This window comes from Lagenorhynchus albirostris, chromosome 19 (genome assembly GCF_949774975.1).
Source record: "Lagenorhynchus albirostris chromosome 19, mLagAlb1.1, whole genome shotgun sequence".
NCBI classification, from domain to species: Eukaryota; Metazoa; Chordata; class Mammalia; order Artiodactyla; family Delphinidae; genus Lagenorhynchus; species Lagenorhynchus albirostris.
Window position 1 is genome coordinate 42,357,801 of NC_083113.1, and position 25,252 is coordinate 42,383,052.

Below are 25,252 nucleotides of genomic sequence, written 5' to 3' on the forward strand. Positions count from 1 at the left end.
CTACTTACCCCCTCTTTGTTGCACACCCAGCCCTTTTTGCCACATTGGGGGATGGGTCTAGGCTTTCTGCAGTGGGTGACAGCAGGCTTCCTTAGAAGTCTGGGTCTTATTAAAAACCTCCAATGTGTCTAGAAGGTCTGTCTCCTGGACAGCTGGGTGCTGTTCCCTTGGCTTGCAAGTCTGCAGTCTCTGGAGGCCTCCAAGGAGGATGACAGATGTCTAGGCAGCCTCTCCAAAGGTGGAGGTGGCCCAGGCCTACCCCAGGCCCAGTGAGAAATAAGATCCCAGTTCCTTCGAAGCCTGTGATTTCCTGCCGCACACAACCATAGCCACTGCGAGTAGAGCAACAGAGTTCTCTCCATGAGACTGAGAAACCCATTTGACCAAGTTGTGGAACTGTCTGGACCATGAGAGGTAGTTCCACAGGAAGATCTAATTGTTAATGAAAAATGACTCCTTTATGTGAAACAGGGTTCTTTCTAAAAATAAGAACTGTGGCCTACCGTGTGGTCTCCCGCAGGAAATGGAAATTCACTAGGGCTTTGGAAAAGGTGTTATCAGGTCAGAAGGCAGCCAGGAATGCCTTTGTTTTTCTGAGATTGTCTAGTTCTACTAAAGGAAAATGAACTATTCAGAGGGAGTGGGTGGGGTGTGGGGAGCTGGTGGTGGTGGTTCTTTTGGTATTAAATTGTTTTTGTTTTTTGTTTTCTTCTCCCTGCCCTCTTGCTTTTCCCTTCTTTTCTTGATCCTCCTCCTCTCTCCTTTTCTTGTCTCTCCCCTTCCTCTTTCTTGCTGCCCCTCCCCCTCCCCCTCCTTCCTCTTCTTACACCTGCCATCTCTCCTGTCCTCCTTCTTCCTCTTTCTCCTCTCTGTACGCCCCGCTGCCCCCCCACCTCCGCCTTTGCCCCCACAGGACACTCTGAGCACTTTCAGGATGCCTTTAAGGGTTCCTCCTGGGACTTGGGAGACCTCTCTCTCGCCCTGTACTCTGCCCTCTTCTCTTACTCAGGTTGGGACACCCTTAATTTTGTAACAGAAGAAATCAAAAACCCAGAAAGGTAAAGGTGGGATCTCACTCTCCCCAACTTGGCTGGAACTCCTGCTGATAGTGGGCACGCTTGCCATCTTCCCTCCCCTCCTCCCTCTGTCTCTCATCCCTTCTTCCTGTTCCCCCTTCACCAGCTGTGAGGGATTAGGGGCGAGGACGGGAGTGAGTGAAGGTGGGAAACCCCTGGCTCCTTGGCCTCATAGTCACACTGGAGGATCCCCAGGGTCCTTCCTGGAGGAGAGGTCCTTCAGTGGGCAGCAGCTAACCCAGCTGGGGCTGAGATGTTAAGACCTTGCACTCTGGTGCTGACACTGAAGCCTGGGGAGCCAGAAGCTTATTCTGGGCAGCCGGGTTCCCAGCCTGGCCTCCAGTCCCTAGAGGACAGTGCTCCTCCTTCAGTGGGACCCAGTGGTCCCACTGGGGTGAGGATCAAATATTGATCATGAGCCATCTTCACAGGGAAGGGTGTCTCTCTCTCTCTCTCTCTCTCTCTCTCTCTCTCTCTCTCTCTCAGGAGAAAGAGCCCGGGGCGTGGGGCGCATACTTCCCTTAGGCTACATGGGGAAGAGGAGTCAGCTTCAAAGATCCAGAGGCCAGGGAATTCCTGGGTAACTTTGACCCCCAAGGAGAGGTTGGTTCCAGGTAGTCCTATTTCTGTTGTCCTGACAGAAATTTGCCCCTGGCCATTGGGATTTCTATGCCGATTGTGACACTCATCTACATCCTGACCAACGTGGCCTATTACACAGTGCTGAGCATTTCAGATGTCCTTGGCAGTGATGCCGTGGCTGTGGTGAGTCTGTTGGGATCCCCATTTGCTCATCATCTCATAGTACTGAATGGCTGGATCTTTGTTTCTGCTGCCACTCCAGCTCTGCAGGGCCAGGTGGTGGGTCTGTGCCAGAGGGCGGGCTGCTCAGCAGTGATGGCATTTGTCCTGAGAGATGCAGGAGGCTGTGGAAACCCTGTCGTGTGCTGAGTGCCCCTTCTGTGCTCTGTCCCCAGACATTTGCTGACCAGACATTTGGCTTGTTTAGCTGGACCATTCCCATTGCTGTTGCCCTGTCCTGCTTTGGGGGCCTCAACGCATCTATCTTTGCTTCATCAAGGTACTGTGTTTCTGCTTCACCGATAACAGACCAGTATTTAATTCTCTGAGGCTCTAGGTGAATCCATCGGAGCCCTTCTTTCCCTTATCCCTCTCTCGGACATGCAGGGTGTGTATGTGTGTGTATGCACGTGTGGCCATGATCGTATAGTGGTTAGTACTCTGTGTTGTGAATGCATGTGTGCATGCGTGTCCTTGCCTTTGTACAACACTTGTGTGCTGGTCGCTTACGTTTCCATGTGAGATGAGGACAGATTGGTAAGAGGTAGAGGGGAAGAAGGCAGTAGCTTGGAGGAGGGATCCTGTTGGGGACCAAACTCTAGGCTCCTGCAGATTATGCTGCAGGCCCAGGATTCATTCTTGTAATAAATGATTATTGAGCACTTGCTGTATACTGGGTACTGGTACAGGATGACTCTGCCCCTCACATCACAGAAAACACTGCGGCCGACAGGTAGGCTCCAGCTCTTTTCTGTGCACAGAGACTTACCTGTAAGAGCACTGTCCTTCCAGTTGTTTCATAGAGAGGACCAGTTCTGCCTTTTCAGGCTATTCTGCTACCTGGTCTCAGGGTTCCGGCACGTCCCCTCTTCTTCAGCACTTCACTTCATCACTTGGCCCTTCTCCTTGGTAGATGTTCATTTGGAGGCAGCTGTGCACAAGCTTCTCTCATCTTCACTTAGAGAAATCACAAAACAGTTTCTCATCTCCCCTCTTCCTTATTGGACATACTTCTAAAGGAAATGGTTTGCATTTTGACTGTCATTCATCTTTCTACCCATAGGTAGGCTTCTACTACCTTAAAAATGTTCTTGTCAAGGGTGCCAGTGACTTCCTTCTTGGCCTGCTTTCAGTTCTTATCCTACTGGACCCCTGAAACAAGTGATATTTACCACCCTTCTTCCTCTGAAACTATTCCCATGGCTTCTGTGACCCTCTGATATCTAAGAGGAAGTCTGCTTTCTTGATTTCTCTTCCACTCACCCTATAAATGTTGCTGTCTCCAGGGCCAGGAGTGTAATAGGCATTCAATAAATATTTGCCACATGAACAGATAGGAGAATGAATTAATGAAAGAGATAGTTTTGTCCTATTCATTCTTCTTACTAATTTTGACACCCCAGTCCATGTACTTGGGGCCTCTGTAGGGCAACCAGAGTAATAAAGAGATCAAGGCCTTGTAAAAGAATATGGTGTCAGGGGTTCCCTGGTGGCCTAGTGGTTAGTATTCTGGGCTTTCACTGCCGTTGCCCACTCAAAGATGGTGTTTCCCATAGCCTCACCCTTATTGAGGCCCAGGACATCCCAACTGACTCTGCCAATTGTCCCAAAATATTTAGGTAGTTGGTATATTCTAGCCTCACTCAGCTACCTTGTGGCATTGACAGGATGAGGGAGAGGGTGAGGGTAGGGAACTCAGAGTAAGAATCTGGACCTGCACATGAAGTGAACTGCGGTAATGTCGAGGTAATGCACAACCATTTCTGCCTGTGTTACCTTCTTCACTTTCTCTTTATCACCCATGCAGCTGTCTTTGGCTTTGTACTAGACACCTTTGCCTCACCTTCACATCCTCTCCAGCATTCCCTCTGCATATTTCTCCTCTACTTTAGTACGGATATTAGCCTTGTGAGCCAACTTCAACATCGTGCCCTATGACATCCTTCCAGATGATACCATCAACTCCTGTGGCTCCACCTGGATGGCCCATAAGTATCTCAAACTTCACATGCGCCCCACGTATGCTTTGTCTCCAACTGTGAGGCTGTGGTCCGTCATTCCTCCTTTCTTGGCCTCTTGGCCTCTTTTTGTTTTTGTCGGGGGTGATGCACCACACAGCTCGTGGGATCTTAGTTCCCCAACCAGGGATCGGACCTGGGCCCTCAGCAGTGAAAGCACAGAGTCCTGACCACTGGACTGCCAGAGAATTCCCAGCCTCTTGGCCTCTTGATTTTTTCCCTTGGAGTCCACCCTCATCTCCCAGCTCACGCGTGTGGGCACACAGAGAAGACCAGCAGATTTGTCCTCTGCCAGGTTGTCCACCCTCATTCAGACCTCTTCTATTATGGGACCTTGTCACAGATGTCTGGCCATCCCCCCATACCTTAGCCTCTCCCTGCTTTAGTTGCCCTCAGTGATATTACCAGAGTCTCTGTGTCAAATCCGGTCAGGCTGTTACTTCAGAGCCACAGCTGGTTCTTGGTTTGTGTTCAGACTCCACAGCATGGCCTCATAAGCAGGTTTTTCCCAGCACTCTCCTCACACACCTTATCCTGGGACTACAGGCATTCTAGCACCCACCTTCAAAGAGGCTATACTCTTTTATGCCTCTAAGCCTCTTTTGCCTTTGCCCATGCTGTGTCTCCACCCAACGCCCACCTTCTGGAAAACCCCAACTCTTCTTCCCAGTCCAGATGTGATCATCTCTTGTGAAGCTTTTTGTTCCCCAGCCCACCCCCAAGCTGGTGCTGTGTGCTCCATGATGCTGCTGACTACCTGGATGGCGTTTCATTTCTCTGCTGCTCTGTTTCCCAGTCAGTAGGGCTCATTATGCGCAGAGAGAAAGCTTGGGTTGTCTCTTTGAGCCCCAGGCTCTCCCTGACTTTTCATATACCAGGAGCTCAGGGAAGGTACATGGAGGGCAGACCATCAGAAGTCTGGCTGCCCTTCTTTAAAAAGCCATTATGTTGTGTAGGAAATGTGTGGGGTGGCAGAGTGGGGTACCCTGGTGGGGTGCCAATGGGTGGGGTGCCAATGGGTGATGCCAGTGGGTGATGGCAGGGTGAGGTATCCATTGGGTGATGGGGGGTTGCATAGCTGAGGGGCTGGGGGTGTCAGTGGGTAACAGTGGGTTTGAGCATTCATGGGTAATGGTGGCGACATCTGTGGGTAAAATGGGGGTAGGTTGGGTTGGTCATGCATAGAGAACATGGGAGGTTCCTGAGAGACTGCCCCCTGCTTTCTTCTGAAGCTGAGCCTGGTTTGTCTGAGTGAGGAGTGTGGCTGCATGGCTGAGTATAGAGATCCTCCTGACACATTTTTTTGTCCTTCCAGGTTGTTTTTTGTGGGCTCCCGTGAGGGCCACCTCCCGGACCTTCTCTCCATGATCCACGTTGAGCGTTTTACACCCATCCCTGCTTTATTGTTCAATGTAAGCTGTGCTGGGGAGTGTGGGGATTGGACGTTATCTGTGTGGTACTCCTGCCAACTTTATGAGAAGACTGTTTGAGGGGAGGTGTACTAGCTTCTTGGGATACTTCCTGAGCCTCTCAGTGTTTCTTCCTTTTTCTTACAATTTTTTAAAAATATAAAAGTAAAACATATTAGGGAAGGCAAATACTACAAAAGAATGTAAAAGTGAATTAGTAAGATTTATCTATCTTTTGTCAGTGGCTTCCTTTTTTCCTCCTCCTTCTAGCTCCTCTTTTTTTTTTTTTTTTTTTTAAAATCATATTTAGAAAAGCCAGGCAAGTTTGTACACTAGCTACCTAGGGGCCTCTGTTCATATCATAGGCATCATAGATTTATATATAGTAAATAGCATTAAAGTGTTTTATTTCAACAAAATCAGTAAATTATTAAGTATTCTGACAGATGGAAGGAGTCCTGAAGGACTGTCATTTTCTAATTTGCACTAAGGTATTATTAGGTGTAAAAGCTAACAGGGACCCTGAGGAAGGCCTTACTCCAAGATTTGAAAAATAGTTCATTTCCTTGTCATTTAGTTCTTTCCTTTATGGTTTCATTACTTAATGTTTTGGATTCATCTGGAATTTATATTTTGGTGAATGAAGTGAGGTAGGCAGGCATTCACTTAATTTTTTTCTCAAATGGCTAGCCAACTGTACAAATATCATTTATTGAATAATTCACTTTTCCGCATTTTTCAAATTTTTATCATATAAAAATAGCTAATTTTTAGAGTGCTTCTTATGTGCCAAGTACCGTGATTTGCCCCTTAAATGTACAATCATCTCAACTCATCTTTCCTCTTCCTTGCATCGGCACCAAGCTTCCTTATTTAGCTTTATACTGAATATTTGAGAACTAAAGAGGGGCTGAGGGTACTTCTTCAGTTCCCCTCTCCCCCCTGGAATTTTCATCGCAATTCTCACCTGTTTATTTGTCTTGATGAACTTTTGTATCATTTTATCAAAATAACAAAATATCCTCTCAATATATTGATTGGGATAGCACTGAATTTATAAATTTAGGGCAATCTGACATTGTGTCTTGTAAATTAATCACCTTCCACCCCACTTTTCTCCTCTTAATATAGGGTCTCCTTTCTCTCTCTAGAATGGGCTCTTCTTGTTTTAAATCCTTTGTTGATAATTTGGGTGAAAAGACAGGTAGGGGGAACTCCATATTCTTGAAGTTAAAGCAAATCTATTTTATTTATTTTTAAATTTTATTTTATTTTTTTTATACAGCAGATTCTTATTAGTCATCAGTTTTATCCACATCAGTGTATACATGTCAATCCAAATCTCCCAATTCATCCCACCCACCCACCCCCACCCCCTGCCACTTTCCCCCTCTTGGTGTCCATATGTTTGTTCTCTACATCTGTGTCTCTGTTTCTGCCCTGCAAACCAGTTCATCTGTACCATTTTTCTAGGTTCCACATATATGTGTTAATATATGATATTTGTTTTTCTCTTTCTGACTTACTTCACTCTGTATGACAGTCTCTAGATCCATCCATGTCTCAACAAATGACCCAATTTCATTCCTTTTTATGGCTGAGTAATATACCATCGTATATATGTACCACAACTTATTTATCCATTTGTCTGTTGATGGGCATTTACATTGCTTCCATGACCTGGCTATTGTAAATAGTGCTGCAGTGAACATTGGGGTGCATGCGTCTTTTTGAATTATGGTTTTCTCTGGGTATATGCCCAGTAGTGGGATTGCTAGATCATATGGTAATTCTATTTTTAGTTTTTTAAGGAACCTCCATACTCTTCTCCATAGTGGCTGTATCAATTTACATTCCCACCAACAGTGCAAGAGGGTTCCCTTTTCTCCACACCCTCTCCAGCATTTGTTGTTTGTAGATTTTCTGATGATGCCCATTCTAACTGGTGTGAGGTGATACCTCATTGTAGTTTTGATTTGCATTTCTCTAATAATTAGTGATGTTGAGCAGCTTTTCATGTGCTTCTTGGCCATCTGTATGTCTTCTTTGGAGAAATGTCTATTTAGGTCTTCTGCCCTTTTTGGATTGGGTTGTTTGTTTTTTTAATATTGAGCTGCATGGGCTGTTTATGTATTTTGGAGATTAATCCTTTGTCCGTTGATTCGTTTGCAAATATTTTCTCCCATTCTGAGGGTTGTCTTTTTGTCTTGTTTGTAGTTTCCTTTGCTTTGCAAAAGCTTTTAAGTTTCATTAGGTCCCATTTGTTTATTTTTGTTTTTATTTACATTACTCTAGGAGGTGGATCAAAAAAGATCTTGCTGTGATTTATGTCAAAGAGTGTTTTTCCTATGTTTTCCTCTAAGAGTTTTATAGTGTCTGGTCTTACATTTAGGTCTCTAATCTATTTTGAGTTTATTTTTGTGTATGGTGTTAGGGAGTGTTCTAATTTCATTCTTTTACATGTAGCTGTCCAGTTTTCCCAGTACCACTTTTTTTTTTTTTTTTTTTGCGGTACGAGGGCCTCTCACTGTTGTGGCCTCTCCCGTTGCGGAGTACAGGCTACGGACGCGCAGGCTCAGCGGCCATGGCTTACCGGCCCAGCCGCTCCGCGGCATGTGGGATCCTCCCGGACTGGGGCACGAACCCGTGTCTCCTGCATCGGCAGGCGGACTCTCAACCACTGTGCCACCAGGGAAGCCCTCCCAGTACCACTTATTGAAGAGACTGTCTTTTCTCCATTGTATATCCTTGCCTCCTTTGTCATAGATTAGTTGACCATAGGTGCGTGGGTTTATCTCTGGGCTTTCTATCCTGTTCCATTGATCTATATTTCTGGTTTTGTGCCAGTACCATACTGTCTTGATTACTATAGCTTTGTAGTATAGTCTGAAGTCAGGGAGTCTTATTCCTCCAGCTCCGTTTTTTTCCCTCAAGACTGCTTTGGCTGTCAAAGCAAATCTAACCTTGTCCCAGGACTCTAGTCCCTGACTCCTGTCTTCTAGAACTCTTTTATTCCAGAGGACAAATCCTGTCATACTTCTTCCCAGGGGGATGGTTCCATTTTGCTAATCTGCATTTCTAAGGCTCCAGGACAGTGAGATAGTTCTGAAGACATTTCCTCCACTTGTATGCCAGGTAGTTGGGACCCACGTATAACAGTCTCCAGAGGGCACAGTGTGATTCATGTTGAGGTTGGTGCATTGCAGTGAGGAGGGCCTCACTGTCTGCCGTCAGAAGGGGAACTGAGTCTGGCTTGTTACTGAAGTGCTTGCAAAAAGAAGGGAGGCATTGAGTGCAGGAAGGGCCCCCAAAAGAAGAAGGAGAGAAGGCCATTGTGAAGAATGGACCTATCTGATGCCAAGGGATCACTGAAAAGACCTGGAGGTAATCTGGTGAAGCTAAGTCAGCAGTCAGCAGATCTGGTGCTGACTGCTTGATGGTGGAGTCTCCTGGGTGGCTTGGTGGTGACAGTGCCCACTTCTCCCCAACCTCTCCCCCTCCAGTGTACCATGACACTCATCTACCTCACTGTGGAGGATGTCTTCCTGCTCATCAACTACTTCAGCTTCAGCTACTGGTTCTTCGTGGGCCTGTCTGTCGCTGGACAGCTCTACCTTCGCTGGAAGGAGCCCGAGCGGCCCCGGCCTCTCAAGGTCAGTGGCTCTAGGCTAGGAGGAGTGGGCCATCTCCCCAAGGTGACTTCTTCCCCATACCCCATTCTCCTGTTCCCCCATCCTACTTTATCTAATATCTCACCTCCCTTCATTTCAGCTGAGCCTGTTTTTTCCCATCGTGTTCTGCATATGCTCCTTGTTTCTGGTGGTTGTGCCCCTCTTCAGTGACACCATCAATTCCCTCATTGGCATCGGGATTGCCCTCTCTGGGGTCCCCATCTACTTCCTGGGTGTTTATCTGCCAGAGTCCCGGAGACCACTCTTTATTCGGAATGTCCTTGGTGAGCTTCTCTTTGCCTATCACACACTGGCCTTGTGTGTGTGTGTATACAAAGACGCATGCACACGTGGGTGTGGTGGCTAACAGCTTCCACATACTAGTGATATGCTGGAAGCCTGGCCGCCCCTTTTGGTCTTGACATGATCACTTTAATTCCAACTTTAGACTCGTATTTTGGGGTTAAAACACTCCCTCCTGAAAGTTCAGTCCATATAGCAAGACAAGGAGTCATGCATCAGACTCTCTGGTGGGGCATGGGATGGAGGTCAGTGAGGCTTGCTGGGGGTGAGCTTGGTACAGGGTACCCAGGGGACAGGTGGGGAGGGAACCACATGCTTTCAATCAGCCTGTGGTGTTCAGACTGGGGCTGTGGCTAAATGTCAGTTTGCTAAATTCTATTCTCTATTTTCATTTAGCTGCTATCACCAAAGTCACCCAGAAGCTTTGCTTTTGCGTCCTGACCGAGCTAGATGTAGCTGAAGAGAGACAGGTTGAGAGGAAAACTGAGTAGAGGCCAGAGGTGATATCCCCTGAGGCCTGGAAGGCCGCTACCTGTGGCCACAGCCACCGAAGTCCAGATGACAAGACTGTGTGGACCCAACTCTCTTATACTCAAGGAGGGCTGTTGGCCCACATTATGTAAGTGGGCTCAGGGCTGATGGCCTGCTCAGGTGGTTACTCTCATCGGTAAGCTATGGGTCTCAGGGTCTGGGGCCAGCCCGAAGGTGGGGACTTCAGAGGGTGGTGGTGGCAGAGGGCTCGGGGAATAGGGGAATGGTTGCTTAGTTTTGTTCCTGGTGAGTAGGTGCAGCCCTTGCAAACACTTACTTGGTGAGCTGCATTGGGGGAAGAGGGAGTGCTAGGTTAATAGCTGTGGCTGTTGGTTTCTGAATTTATTTGAGGTTTGAACCAGGAGTTTCTACAAAGGGGCTGCTCTATGGGAAGTTTTCCTCTGACCAGGTCCAAGCATCTGACATTAGAGGCCTGAAATGCTACCTTTCTTCCTCTGGCTCAAAATCCTTCCCTGGTGAAAGAGTTGTATTCTATTATTTATTGATATTATTTAATCCAGGACACCAGTTCTAGCAAAGCATTGGTGTTCATTAATCTACAGGATGCAGTAGGCTGATTGTGTTTAAAAATTCAAAGTATCCCAAAGCAAGTCCCTCTGACCTTAGAGGTGTCATGTGGTAGTGGTGGGTCAGACTCTGACCACAGATTGTTCTGCTCGGTTTTAGCACAGTCTTCTGTTGAGTCTTACCTGCAGAGGTGAACTTTAAAGATTTTTTACTCATGTACCAGTTACACTTCAGTATACAGATAGGTCACATGTTACAAGCACCTGGCTCAAGTTCTACAAGGGCAGGTGAACAAATTCATGAGTCAGAGGTCTGGTAATATTGCTATTTTGAAAGATAATCCTTTATTTTACTTGAGACCTTAGGTCTTTGTTCTAGTTGACAAAAAGCAAATCCCTGGGTTTCTGGTATGAACTCTAAAAGGGGAGAAACTGTCCTAGGATTCAGGTGAATCACTTGAATTCTTTTAGCTGTCAATGGTTTAGAGAACATCTCCTGGACCCAAACTGACAAGTAGCTTCTTCCTCTCTGTAAGGGCCGGTATGAGGGGCTGCTGTGCAGGCCCATGCAAGCCCATCTTGGTGCTAGAAGTGGTCATTTTTCTGAAAACCTCACACCAGGCTGCATCCTCCTCCTCTTCTGTCCCTGACACCAGGCTTGTTTTACACTGAGCCACCTTGGTGTGGATCATCGGGATAATGCACTCATCTCCTGCCTGCCTCCCCTTGCCTGAGGTCTGGTGGGGCTGCAGTCTCAGGAAGAGCTTGGTACTTTGGAGACTTCTATTTTCTCTGTGGAGATCAGTGAAGACTCTGGAAATAAAGCTGCTTCAACCTCCATCAGCAGATTCATGATCGGAAGCAACTAATTCTGGTGCTCAGGCTGTGCTTTAGCACCCAGGTCTGGCCAAAGGGGTAGGTTTGCCCTAATGGATGTTCCTTCATGGACCACATGGCTGCACTGGATTGGACAACTGTCCTGTGATGCTTCTAGACACTGTCATCCTGGACCCAGAAGAACCTGCTGGCTTGGTATGCCCCATGGGCTTCTTGTCCTTAGGTTTTAAAATTGGTCAATGATAAAGACGGGAACTATGAGGCAATCTACCTTTCTGACCATTCTTCTCCACCAAACCGGCCCCAGTTGCAGACGAGGGACTAACCTTGGTCACACTTGCTCAATAAAGGCAATTTAGGTGAGCATGCTCACAGCTGCCTTTGGTTCAGGGCATGCATGCATCTGTGAGAACATGGGAGTACATTCCTACTGTCATGGGTTGGGGATTTGCCTGACAACAGGGAGTCTTGTGCAAACGCTGACTTGCCCAGACTGTAAACATGACTCCTGTCTGACCCAATCTGGCACCTATCCCAGGGATCCTCTGGAGCTAATTCTTCAAGCAGACTACACTTGTCTTTGAAGGATCCCTGACCCAGGCTTTAGTTTTCTCTATTGAAGTAAATGACCAGCTGATCTTGGGAACTTGTTGCCTCCCAGTGGCTCCAGGGGGAAGCAAGGCCCTCACACTCCAGGTGCCCTAGTACTTGCTTAGTGAGCCCTGTCACCCTCCTCTCATTACTGGATGGTGACCGCATTCTTCCCCTCTGTGCTGGATACAGACTTCTCCCAGGAAGCCTTCTGAGGGAGGGATGCCAGAGACTCCTTACAGCACTCAAGCTTCCTAGTGGAATTAATTTCTGCGAGGTCTTTGTTGTTTATCTCCTTCAATCCTTTTCCTGGTGTGCTAATCCCTTTTGCAGTGGGTACAGTTTGTGAAGCTGTCAGCCCTTTAATGTTGGCAAACTGTAAATGAGTACAGAAACAGCAGTGAGCACATTATAATGGCAGAGTGGTTTTCAATCCTTTGTTTCTATGCTTATAGGAGACTGAGATGACTAGTATTAGATCTGTAAGTTGCTGCCTGTTATTGCAGCACTGAATTGCACCTTAGTGGATAGTTAGGTTGGGAAACCAAGTCTGTTTGTTGGTTTTATAACTGCAATAGTAGGGCCCGAGTATACACACACATGGAAATTAATCACTTTGGGAGGTTTAACAACTTGTAGATAAGAAGATAAAGATATACAAAAAATATAAAGTGAAATGGGTGCAGGTAGGATAGAAAAGTAGAGATGCTTATGGAATCTTAGAATTGGCAGGAAGAAGACATTTCCTTGTGTAATTTATCTTCCCATGTGATAATAAGTCTGTGCCACAGGGCAAGAGGGCACACCTTGAATCAAAGTTTCTGTATATTGTTTCCCTAGACCTGTGCAGTCCAGTATGGTAGCTACTAGCTACATGTAGCTAGTTAAGTTAAATAAAATTTAAAAATTCAGTTGCACTAATCACATTTCAAGTGCTCAACAGCCATATGTGGCTAATGGCTACTATTGCACAGTGCAGATATAGAACCTATTCGCCACTGCAGAATAAATGCTAACTCAGTCAGAGTTAAGGCATTTGTGGTTTGGAAAGGAATAGGGAAAGAGAGTGTGCTTACAAGAGATACCAATTTTGGTAAATAAAAATTGGTCCTGTTGACTGTAGTTTGTTTTTGGTGAGTGCTGTGTCTAGTTAAACATTTCTCAATGGAAAGCCAAGTTTAGGATGTGCTTTGCTTTTCCTCACTTGCCTTAAGTTCTTAGTGTCTGAAACTTCTCACCAACCCCTCCCCCTTTTGGTGGGGGGTAAAAGGATCAGGGAGTATGGTGGGAAAGCATATAAGATAGTCAGATTTAAAAAGGTTTTAAAGGAATTACTTGCTCTCTTGTTCAAAGTTAGTTTTTATTAAAGAGATTCATACATACCCTGTTCCTTGGCACCACTGCCAGAGGAAACTAGCAATCTTTACAGCCATTATCAGAGTCAGGAAGCAGGGAGCTCTTAGCTTTTAACTAAAACCTCTCATGGCTCAGGCAGATTTCTACTTTCTTTCCTAATGGCCATTACTATCCAGTCTGTGCCACTACAAGGGACCCACTGCAGCCCTTCTAGACTCTATCAAAAGAAACAGCCTTTTACTGGAGGCAGGTGGCCTGGGAAAGCCCAGTCTTAGTGCTGACAAAACGGGAGACTCTCTTCCCCTTAATTGGCTTTGGCGTAGGAGGAGAATGGGAATGCAGGTAAAATGTCTGGGCCAGGAAGCTTCACTTTCACAGCATCTCCCCCGCCCCCAGACTCTAAGGTCAGTTTTGATTGAGACAAAGGGGGGCCCTACAGATAGTAGAAAAGACGGACTCCCTTAGTGCAAGTTTTCACCATGGTGGAATGGTGCTGTTGGATATGCTTTTTCCTTCCACGTGTTAAGCTAGGAAACCCGAGAGGATGTTAACTAGTGTAGCTGACACTGCAGTCACAGAAACTTCAGGGGCTTGTGGTAGAACCTCATGGATATCACAGGATCATTAGTCTGAATCCAGGTCATGGGGGCTGTCATAGCCAAATTCCTTCTGCACATCCAAAGGGTATTTGCTCCACATCTGTGGTCCTCTGTTGTCTCCTTCTTCTTCACTGAGGCTGTTGTAATCATCAGAGACTAGAATGAGATAACAGGAATGGGCTCTAATTGTATGGTTTTCTAAATGACCACAAAAGCCCCTTCCCTTCTCAAAAAAGTCTGTTTTGTTTCCTATTATAAAATACTTGCTCAATAAAGAGAATATAGAACAATTTTTAAAAAAGCAATAAACTTCTTACCATGTAAACCAAGTCCTTTAACATTGAAGTGCTTTGTCGTTTTCCCCTCAGTATTTTTTTGTTGTTGTTATAATAGTTGTAGTCATATTGCAAATATAATTTTGTTCCTTGCCACTTCCCCAATAGAATATCCCATAGCTTGATTAACTGTTCCTCTATCATCAAACACCAAGAAAGTCAAAGAACTGTGGTACCAAAGCATCCTTCCTTCCTCTTCCCTCAAGTACCATGTCTGTTGTTGCACAGGTAAATGCAATAGTTCTTTGGTTTGTGAAAACCTTGGGCCCACTCCTACTGGCAGACCTCTCCAGCACTCTATTCAAAGTAGGAGGGAAAGGGACCATTGCTAGGCAATGAAAGAACTAAGGATCTGAACCCAGGCCTAACTGACATTATACCTCCAGCAGCCCCCCTGGGAACACTGGTCCTTGCATGTCCTTGTGGTCAAGCTGGTGGAGCTCAAAGGGCAGAGAAGGAAAACCAGCTAAGATACACCTGTCAACCTTGCTCACACCTCAGTCCCAGATCCCATCAGTCCCTCCCCAACCAGGGCTGTACCACCTACCTCTGGAATCTTCATCTCCGTTACTGTTCTCCTCCTCTGGGTACTCATTGCGCCAATTATTCTCACTGTTCTCATCATCTTCATCTTCATAAATGTCCTCTGGTTGTTGGTCATCATTCACCTGCACATCTCAACATAAACATAAGTATAAGTCAAAACCTCTAAAGTTATGCTCTGGGGGAAGCTATCAGCAGACCAACTTGGAGAGATGTCATTTAAGGGTGATGTGTGAAAAAAGAGAAAACATAGGTGTTAGTTTGCTAGAGGCTGTAGTAACCTTAGGCTATGAGAGGGAGACAGTAGCCCTACTCTACTCAGAGTCCAGCTCCAGGAACCACATTTCCCGGTTGGATGATCTGAACTCTACCAGAAGGGAACGCAGCAGGGTGCGGAGGAGAGACCGCTCTGAGCAGGTGATGGCAGTGATCTTCAAACTGCTGAAGGCCAGCCAGGTAGGAGAGGGATTATATGGATTACAGGTGATGCCAAAGGTTAGAGCCAAAACCCAAGTGTGAAATGCAGAAAGGAGGGGGGCTATGCAGTAGTCCAAGGTGGGTACCAAGGTGTGAGACTAGTTATAGTGCAGGTGTGGGATAGGGTGTTTCTCTCATAATAAGAGGATGAGAGGTAGACCTTAACTTTTCTCATTAATAATTTTAGAATTTAATAACGTCAGGATGTTAGCTTTCTTAATCCAAGGTTTTTCACCCTTTAAGATACAATTAAAAAAAAAAGCTTTTGTTTCCATAGGTCCCTTACACAAAATGGCTAAGTATTTCCATATAGCCTATGCACATTCTCTCATATACTTTATTCTTTTAGATTTTTACTTACTTATTTTTTAAATTAATTTTTATTGGAGTATAGTTGCTTTACTCCTCTCACATACTTTAAATCATCTCTAGATTACCTGTAATACCTAATACAATGCAAATACTATGTAAATAGTTGCCAATGTGCAGCAAATTCAAATTTTGCCTTTTGTAACTTTCTGGAATTTCCCCCACCGGAATATTTTTGATCTGTGGTTGGTTGAATTTGCGGATGCAGAGCCCACGGAACCTGCAAATTACACAGGGCCAACTGCATAAACAAGACTATGTTGCAAACCTTGTAAGAAACTCATTAAGAGCAAAAATTATCAATGTAGACTGTCTTTCCCAAAATTCCTGCACTAAACCCAGGTTTCTAAAAGGCATTTAGCATAAATTTTTCCTTTTAAGCAAGGATAAGAAGAACTAAGAACAATGGCAATCAGAAGTAGAACCTAGGGAGGCAAAGCATGTGACTAGAAAATGAACTGAGGCTGCCTCATGCCCCCTGCCTCATGGGCCCCCTTACCAACTCCCACTCTTGGCTATAGGGCTGCACAGAGAGGATGTTCTCAATCCATCCTGGAGTGGCCATGTCCAAATAGTAAATGTCATACACATAGTTGTCCTTCTGTTCCTCCTGGTACCCAACTCTTGGTCCATCTTCAGATAAAGTCAACCGCTCACGGATCAACTCTACAGAATTGCAGAGGATCACATCTGGGTCAGATGTCTGTAAAGAAAACAGCAGATGATACATGCATAACTTAAAACATGGATGTCCCAAGAGGAGGAACCTAAGACCTCGGTGAAGGAAGCCTCCCTGCAGTTCTCTATGTTGAATTCAAGATTCTTATCCCTATGGCCTACTAGTCTCTTCTCAGTTTAGTACTTTTTTTAAGATAGAAGCTTCCTGCTCTTTTGTGCTTGGCTGACATAAGAGCACACGGGAAGACTGGCCTGAGGAAAGGGAGAGCCAGCAGAGCTGGCTAGTCTTGCCCCCAGGCTCTGCTTCTACAGGTCTTCTCTGAGCTCCTTTGGTATGATGTTCTCCCCTTGGAGATCCACAGGCCGACAGCAGCACCGCTATGGTTGACCCCCAAATGGGTCTGCATTTTGTGCGGCCTCCTATAGGGGCCTAAGGGCGATTCCTGGACCCTGGTGACTACCACCAGCCATCACCCACCACTTGGCTTGCTCACCCTGACATCGTGCTTTTAATCACAAATGAGGAGTGGCCTCCCCTATAATCCTTTTTCTGTATTTTTTTTTTTTTGCGGTATGCGGGCCTCTCACTGTTGTGGCCTCTCCTGTTGTGGAACACAGGCTCTGGACGCACAGGCTCAGCGGCCATGGCTCACGGGCCCAGCCGCTCCGCGGCATGTGGGACCCTCCCAGACCGGGGCACGAACCCGAGTCCCCTGCGTTGGCAGGCGGACTCTCAACCACTGCGCCACCAGGGAAGCCCTATAATCCTTTTTCTGATAGTTTGAGATGGATTGTCCCAGAATAGAACTTGCCCAGGTAAGATGTGCTCCAGTGGCAAGAGGCTGTGTTGTCTAGGGTAGCACAGGTCACTTTGGAAACCATAGGGACATACTGCCAGTCACTCTCGACAGGTTCATCACCAGAAGCTCTGCAGCTCAAACCAGACACTATACAGGGGGAAAAGGGGGGTGTCCCATGGCCAGGGCAGATAAAGGGAGACCAATGTTCTCATCATTTACAGGCTACAGGGAATTCTTTCTTGCTCCAAAGTCAAAAGGAACTAGAGATGTCAGTTTTTGTGCACTCTTGACCAACCTCAAAGCTGCTCACAAGAAAACTTCTGGTTCCAACTCACAAGCCCCCAGCCTTCAGTTCAACAAATTATGCAGCCGTTAAAATATTTACAAAAACTAGCAATACAGGGACTTCCCTGGTGGCGCAGCGGTTAAGAATCCGCCTGCCGACGTAAGGGACATGGGTTCGAGCCCTGGTCTGGGAAGATCCCACATGCCGCGGAGCAACTAAGCCTGTGCGCCACAACTACTGAGCCTGCACTCTAGAGCCTGCGAGCCACAACTACTGAAGCCCGCGCGCCTAGAGCTCCACAATAAGAGAAGGCACCGCAATGAGAAGCCTGTGCACCACAAGGAAGAGTAGCCACCGCTCGCTGCAACTAGAGAAAGCCCACGTGCAGCAACGAAGACCCAACGCAGCCAAAAACAAAGAAAATCTCTTTAGATTTTTGGACGGCTTTAGAATCCAAACAATAAAAATAGTTTTAAAATACTAGGCTCCAATCTATTTTTAGGATGCCTGATATTACTGTAAAGCCCTGTTGTTTTCCCAAAGGCTTGCATCAATTTTAAGCACAACAGTCGTACAATTTTAATCATAGCCTTGCCAGCAGAGCTACCGGCAACCCTTTTCCTGATAGTCTAGTAGGCATAAAACCTCAAGTTTGCTTTCAGTTTAAATTTATGTTCTTTAATAATTATTCTGCACAAACATTTTTGATGTGTTTACAGTTTGTATTGCATTGCTGGGAAAATCTGTGTTTATATCCTTCCTAACTTATCTACTAGGTTTTCTTATATGATTTAATGAGCTATTTAATTGACTTGATTCCACTGAACATTGGTTTGCTTTTAAAAATGTGTAACTCATGATGCAGTGTGGAATTAGTTTTGGTAAAAGAGGTGGCTATGGACATCATGCCCAAATTGTTATCCACGTATACTAGGAATGTGATTAAATATCTTTTGCTTGATATATTTTGAATAAAAATTTCATTTTTAAAAAATAAATTTATTTTTTATTTTTGGCTGTGTTGGGTCTTCGTTGCTGCATGCAGGCTTTCTCTAGTTGCGGCGAGTGGGGGCTACTCTTTGTTGGGGTGTGCGGGCTTCTCATTGCGGTGGCTTCTCTTGTTGCAGAGCACAGGCTCTAGGTGCGCAAGCTTCAGTAGTTGCAGCACACGGGCTCAGTAGTTGTGGCGCACAGGCTTAGTTGCTCCGCGGCATTTGGGATCTTCCCGGACCAGGGTTTGAACCTGTGTCCCCAGCATTGAGCACTGGCAGGCGGATTCTTAACCACTGCGCCACCAGGGAAGCCCAAGATTTCATTTTTTAAACTTCAGAAACTTAAAAGGAGATCTGAAAAATGTTTATCAAGAGGGGGCATACCTTAGATTGAGAATTTTCTATTTCTTTGGTCTTACTGCACGTAGTTGACTTTGCTTTCTGTTTTTTTTTTTTTTTTTTTGCGGTACGCGGGTCTCTCACTGTTGTGGCCTCTCCCGTTGCGGAGCACAGGCTCCGGACACGCAGGCTCAGCGGCCATGGCTCACGGGCCCAGCTGCTCCGCGACATGTGGGATCTTCCCGGACCGGGGCACAAACCCGTGTCCCCTGCATCAGCAGGCGGACTCTCAACCACTCCGCCTCCAGAGAAGCCCGTGACTTTGCTTTTTGGAAGTGAGGTACAAAACTAACTTAGAAAATGTAATTAGTAGAAAGTAACACTGGGGGCTTCCCTGGTGGCACAGTGGCTGAGAATCCACCTGCCAATGCAGGGGAGAGGGGTTCAATCCCTGGTCCAGGAAGATCCCACATGCCGCGGAACAACTAAGCCCGTGCACCACAACTACTGAGCCTGAGCTCTAGACCCCGCGAGCCACAACTACTGAAGCCTGCGCGCCTAGAGCCCGTGCTCTGCAACAAGAGAAGCCACTGCAACGAGAAGCCCGCACACCGCAACGAAGAGTAGACCCCACTCGCCTCAACTAGAGAAAGCCCATGCACAGCAACGAAGACCCAACAGAGCCAAAGATAAACTTAAAAAAAAAAAAAGTTAACACTGAATTAAATGTGAGAAGACTTGCATTCTAATCCAAAATCTGCCTCAAGCTTGGTATGCTACCCAGGCCTGGTCCTTTAACCTCCCTTTGATGAGTTTTCCCATCTGCTTTAGGATTCTTTACCTTGGTCAGAATCCTCCAGTGATTCCCCATCTCTGGGTGAAAGGCAGTGTATCCTTGCAACTACCTAGTTGAAAGGGTTTAGCCAGTATCCTCTCCCCAAATTCCTTACTATCTTCTCCCATCCCCCTGGGCTCCATGCACAATGACCTTGCAAACACCAGACAAATTCAGCTTCAGGGTCTTTGCACTTAGAGCTCCTCAGTGTGGAATCCCTCTGCCCAAGATATCCGCAGTGCCTTGCCATTCAAGTCTTTACTCAAAAGTCATTTTCTCAGTGAAAATGACACTGAAATGGGAGCACGCTCCCCCCGCCTCCAATAGCCCATTTCACCATCTAACATTGAATTTGTTTGATGTGTCTCTCCTTTATCTGAATGTTAGGTCCTCACTGCTGTATCCACAGAACCTAAGAACCATGCCTGGCACATAGTGGGCGCTGAGTAAATACTTGTTGAATGGATAATCTAACTTGTAAAACATGTCCATCAAGCTCGATGGATCATCCATCTCTAAAGTGAAACCATGTGTACCCTCCTTAACTGTGTGCTAACTTTGCGTACTCTCTGTCCTGAGAAGCCCAGAGCTCGACTCCCGGCGTGTACTCACTTTGCAGGAGATCGCGGCGGCCTCTGGGTCTCCTTCCTCGTGGACCAGGTCCAACAGCTGGAAGCCTGCGTCCTCGGCGGCTTCTGGGCTTCCCGGCGCGTCCTCGGACCCCAAGCCGCCCGAAGGAATTCCCGAGGATCGGCGGCTAGAGACTACCCTGTAGCGGCCGTTCTGCCGGATCTCCCGAGCCGACGCACGGAGATGACGGCGGATACGCTGCTGGCTGCCCTGGGACGGGCGCAGGGCGGCTCGCACAAGCGGCTGTACTGGCTCCTCCTGCGGGGAGTGGTGAGGGGGAAAAAGCGGGGGTGTGGGGCGGCATAAGCAGGGGTTCGTGAAAGGGTTAGGGAAAATGATGCGCCCCAGCTGCGCCCTAAGATCCCTTTCACACTGGCTCCCTCCCGGCCCTATACCTGGGAGCGCACGGTGGCCACCAACTGGAAGACATTATTTTCTGCTGCTCTCTCCAGATCCTCCGGAGGCGTCTTTTGGGCTCCCGACTCAACTAGGCTGGAGCAGAGGCGTTTACAGGCAAGGACAAGTGCCTCAGCGGGTTCCGCACTGCGTTTCCGCTTCACGCGGAGGACCGCTGTCATGCCGGCCTCCATAGCAGCTATCGTGGAGCACTATGGGAATGCGCGGGGTGCGACGGAAGAGCTTTCCAGTTCTGCTTCCGGGCCCCACCCACGGCCCGCTCAGCGGGCCTAGGGAAGTCCCGCCTTTGAACGCCTGCCGCGGCAAGATGGCGGTGGCGGCGGAAGTGAGTGGTGAGGTTCTCACGGCCGGTGAGGCGCCGGGCTGGTTGGGAAGGTGGGGTCGCGGTTGAAGGGTCGGGTTCAGCCAGCATCCTGTGCTCAGCACAAGGCTTCGGCGGAGGAATGTGGCATGGTCGTACTCGGACACTGGGGTACGCATCTCTTCGGGACGCTGGAGGAACTTTCTAGAATCCGTATGGGGCTGCTCAGAGCTCCCGGGCCGGCGGTAGTGCGGGGTTGTAGGCGGTCCCTGGCTCTGCCATCCAGTCAGGTCATGGCTTCTAGCTGGGCCTGTGACTGAGCACCTCCGCCGAGACCTGGATCATAGTACTTGGTGCCTCCCTTCAGCGATAGAGACCCGCGTCGCAATCTTAACGGAGATTCAGCCATCGCGCCCCGACTGGGCCACGGTTCCCTGGCTCACTGGTATTTCCCACAGTATTCTCAGTAGTTGGAAATCTCGGTAGTTGGAAACCAGTCTATCTACCACACACTGGCCAGAGCGGCCCTGTAAAAGCGTACATCCAACGTAGATATTCCTTTGCTTAAAACCCTTGAGTGGCTTCCAGTGCATTTAGAACAAAATCCAAACACCTTTCCGCAGCCGACATTGTAGAAGCCCACCCCTAGTCGCCCATCATTTCTTCTGCTCAGAGTGCTTCAGTCACTCAGGCTTTTGTCACTCTGCACCTGGTTCTTTACATCTTAGGACCTTTTCTTGGAAAAGTTGGGGTAAGGATTCCTGAAATATGAGCATTGCACTTGCACAGCTTTTAACCTGGGTTATTCTGTAGGCCTCCACTTAGATGCTCTTTTCCTCAGAGAGTCTTTCCATAACTTTGTTATTCTCTTTCATAGCGTCCTGTATATTTCCTTTTTTGCCCTCAGGTAGTCTTTAATTGTATATTTATATTTACTCTCTTTCCCCCATTAGGGTCTGTAAATTCCTGGAGGACAAGGACCTCTTCTGTATTGTTTGTGATAGTTCTCTAGTCCTAATACAGTGCCTGGCATACAGAAGGTGCCTAGTAAATTTTGAATAAATGAACCAGACAGGCATCTGCTCTGAAATCTGACTAGTAAAGCAATTAGGGCTTGGCATGGTGATTTCCATTAACCCTGTGAGTTCCCAGCTCTTGTAGAATGAGGAGGAGGTTAGAGTATCCTGAATCTGGAGTATGGGCTCCTTCTTGGAGAGGACAAGTCCTAATAATACGAAGAGATTCATCCATAGAAGATGTTTAGTGTTCACCCAGAGGGGTTACAGGACATGGTTCCTGTCCTCAAGCATTTATTTAGACTTATATGAAACCAGTGACTTCTCTACAGATCTGAAAAGACACTGTGGTCCTAGTTACAGCCTCTGCAACATCATAGGTGAAAAAGGAATTCTATAAATTACAGTTCTTTACTATACTCTTAACCTTTAAGTGACTTTATGGTTGATTCCACGTGGACCACAGGATAAGGGTTTCAGGACTCTTCACAACATGGACCCCACCAACATGTTTGACCGCTTGTTCAGTGAAACTTCAGCTAAATGGATTAGTTCACTGTGTATGATTGTCTAAGCCTTTCTAATCTGGTGAAGTGCTTTCTCCCTCTTCTCACCCACCTAAATCCTACCCATCTTTTAAACTTTTGTCTACTACAGCATTTGTTGGACACGGTTATCTAAAGCATATTACAAATTACAGTAGTTCTAGATACTCTGTCTTTTAATAGTAAGTATTAGCAGAGATGTGCAGAGCTGATTGTTGCAGCGCTTTTCAAACTGTAGGATGCAACCCTTTGGTGAGTTATTAAATCAATTTAGTGGATCGTGACCAGCATAAAAAATAAAAATTACATACAGTGGACTATATCAGAGGGTTTTGCCTACAGGAAGACTAGGTATTGTTTCGTGAAACTTTACATGTGTGTGTGTATGTTGTGTCTCAGGGTAAAGCATATTTCTTACTGGGGTTGTCAGAAAGCTTGAGAGCCACTAAATTAGAGATTAGACATGCTGAAGTAGAGTTAGAGGTAGAGTTTTACTGAAGGACAAATTGACTACTTTGAGCCAGTCCAGTGACTGCCTGAGTCTTTTCAGAAAAGATTGTTCTCCATCCTCTAGTATAAGAATTCAGTGTTTACTTAGTTTAGATAACTTCAAAAGAACGTAACTCTTGGCAGTAAAATGCCTTAGGAATGTTTAGGGTCCTGTGGAGTAGGCATTCTTTCTAAGGTTTCCTGATGATGGATCAGTGTTTATCAAGAAATGAAGGGGAGTGTGGAACACTTGCTGTTTTCTGAATGGTAAGAGGGAGGGCACTATGAGAGGCCATATCTGCTGAGAAGTACTTTCAGACTTTGAGCTTTGGTGTTTATCTCTCAGAAATAGATACCTTTGGAGAAACAGACCATATAAGATATGCATCTGGTGACATTTATTTGAAGCCTTTGTTTTTTTTTCAGACGGAGAAAGGTTTTTAAAAATTGTTTTTAAAATTGAATATGGAGTGGATAAGTAAATTGTTTTTAAAATTGAATATGGAGTGGATAAGTAATCATAAAAAATAGTGAGGCATAAAGAATGACAATATCATGGACACCTGTATTCCCACCACCCGGGTTTTTTAATTTTTAATTTTTTAAAAAAAATTTATTTACCTTGGCTGTGTTGGATCTTCGTTGCTCCGTGCGGGCTTTCTGTAGTTGTGGCGAGCAGGGGCTACTCTTCGTTGTGGTGCGCGGGCTTCTCATTGCAGTGGCTTCTCTTGCTGCAGAGCACTGGCTCTAGGCGTGCGGGCTTCGGTAGTTGTGGCACACAGGCTTAGTTGTTCCGCGGCATGTGGGATCTTCCCGGACCAGGGCTTGAACCCGTGTCCCCTGCATTGGCAGGCGGATTCTTAACCACTGCGCCACCAGGGAAGCCCCCACCACCCAGTTTTAGAAAAATAACAATACTGTTACTTTTGAAGTCCCTTGTGTGGCCCTCGTTGATTCCATCCTTTTCCCCTCCCTCTTAGAGGTAACCACTATCCTCATTCCTGCCATGCTTTTTAGTGTGATCCCTGAAGAATATATTGTTCTATGTTGAATAGTTATAAATTTCATATGAATGGAATCATTTGTATTCTGTGATTTGCTTCTTTTTTGGCTCAATGTTATATTCCTGGGATTAGCCATGTTTGCATATAGCTCTGATTTATTTGTTCAGGTGAGGTTTCTTTGTTGGTTTGAATTGCTTTTTCTTTGTATTTTTCCTTAAACTAAGTGTTTACCTTTCTGAGGCAGTATTGGTGACACTCCTTTACCACCACCCCGATCGATCTCTTTGTGTTCTCCTTTCCTTCTAGCCCTTTCCTTTGCATTATTTCTCTTCTTACCTGCCTTCACCTGAGGCTGTACTCAGATGCACCTGTAAGGGTCATTTGACCCTATTGGAATCGTTGAGGACTGCTGAAGTTCCCAGATAGCTTTCTGAGTTTTTGTCTTAATAGTATTTGATGTTATATGCTGAATATAAAACCAAGTAACTCTGCTGGGAAGATTAAAATGCTGATTAACATATTTTCAGTGGCTCTGACATTTTTGTCTATTTCTTGGTTTCTTTTTTTTTCTCCTCTACATTTTTGGGCATTACAATTTGAAGAGATTTCTGACGATCAGACCTGTCTACAAGCAGCTGGCAAGGCTGCCTTTCTATGCTAAAACTGAGGAGCTAATTGGCACCATGAAAGTCTTCTGTGGGCGGGCCAACCCAACCACGGGATCTGTGGAGTGGCTGGAGGAGGATGAGCATTATGATTACCACCAGGAGATCGCAAGGTAACAAGGGTTTTTCCACAGTTGGCTGCAGCTGGGTGGGGCCCTTGATCTCAAAGCAGATGCCTTGGAATCTAGTCTGAGTGGGGAATAGGCTGTCACCCAGTGCTTCTGATCAGGGCAGGTGTTGATCACCAGCAGGTCTGCTCAGCTAGGTAGGTTTGTGTGGGAGTTAGGCAAAGTTATGCCTGTGTGGAGAGTCAGACATTTTGTGGCAGCTGTACCAGAGTCCCCGAGGATCTGTCTTGTGGACCAAAGAGGACTCAAAGTTCAGTAGTAGTAGACGAGTTTATGAAGTTTAATTATTTACTTGCGTCACTGAAATGGTGGCACATTTATCATATAGTTAAATTCTCTTTAATGGAAAAAGTGGGAAAAAATGAGGTTTTTTTTTTCCTTTGGAGGGATGTTTAAAAGTATGTAAGTGAGTTACTGTTGTTTAGCAATCATTAAGTGCATATAACACCGTGCTAAGGCTGTGAATATCAAAATGACAAAGATAAGGTTCTCATCCTCAAAGAACATGCAGTTTTGTGGAATAGACAGACATATAAAAAATTATGACACCATGAGATAAAAGTCAGTGGAAATGGGCACAAAAGTACATGGAAGCAGCAAGAACCAACTGGGCTGGGAGGGCGATATTTGAATGATTTCCCAAATCTAAAGAGAGGGAGATTGCTTTCTGAGCAGCAGGGATTA

General features: G+C 46.2%; 3 protein-coding genes across 10 annotated transcripts in view; 2 read left to right on the top strand and 1 right to left on the bottom strand.

Moving 5' to 3' along the window:
• Positions 1–14,044, top strand: part of SLC7A6 (solute carrier family 7 member 6) — a 37,431-nt gene extending 23,387 nt beyond the window's left edge. For both annotated transcript variants that reach the window (XM_060132634.1, XM_060132636.1), the window contains exons 5-11: positions 914–1,058; positions 1,718–1,841; positions 2,054–2,157; positions 5,211–5,307; positions 8,808–8,957; positions 9,076–9,259; positions 9,675–14,044. In XM_060132634.1, coding sequence (XP_059988617.1) covers positions 914–1,058; positions 1,718–1,841; positions 2,054–2,157; positions 5,211–5,307; positions 8,808–8,957; positions 9,076–9,259; positions 9,675–9,769 — 899 coding nt within the window. In that variant the 3' untranslated portion in view covers positions 9,770–14,044. The remainder of the gene's footprint in view (positions 1–913; positions 1,059–1,717; positions 1,842–2,053; positions 2,158–5,210; positions 5,308–8,807; positions 8,958–9,075; positions 9,260–9,674) is intronic.
• On the bottom strand, positions 13,106–20,623 carry SLC7A6OS (solute carrier family 7 member 6 opposite strand). The gene is made up of 5 exons (XM_060132646.1): positions 20,399–20,623; positions 19,986–20,261; positions 15,943–16,146; positions 14,602–14,722; positions 13,106–13,875 (listed from the first exon to the last, which is right to left on the bottom strand). Exons 1-5 carry the CDS (start codon positions 20,591–20,593, stop codon positions 13,745–13,747), a joined length of 927 nt encoding a protein of 308 aa, XP_059988629.1. The 5' UTR covers positions 20,594–20,623; the 3' UTR covers positions 13,106–13,744.
• PRMT7 (protein arginine methyltransferase 7) overlaps positions 20,596–25,252 on the top strand; it is a 49,199-nt gene continuing 44,542 nt past the window's right edge. For 2 of the 7 annotated variants that reach the window (XR_009537316.1, XM_060132633.1), the window contains exons 1-2: positions 20,597–20,745; positions 24,378–24,553. Coding sequence is in view for 6 of the 7 variants with exons in the window: in XM_060132633.1 (XP_059988616.1) it covers positions 20,614–20,745; positions 24,378–24,553 (308 nt within the window). In the remaining variant the exon portion in view is untranslated. Of the gene's footprint in view, positions 20,771–20,790; positions 20,893–21,146; positions 21,167–24,377; positions 24,554–25,252 lie in introns of those variants that run through there. The other 5 variants (XM_060132632.1, XM_060132626.1, XM_060132628.1 and 2 more) reach the window with 5 other exon arrangements.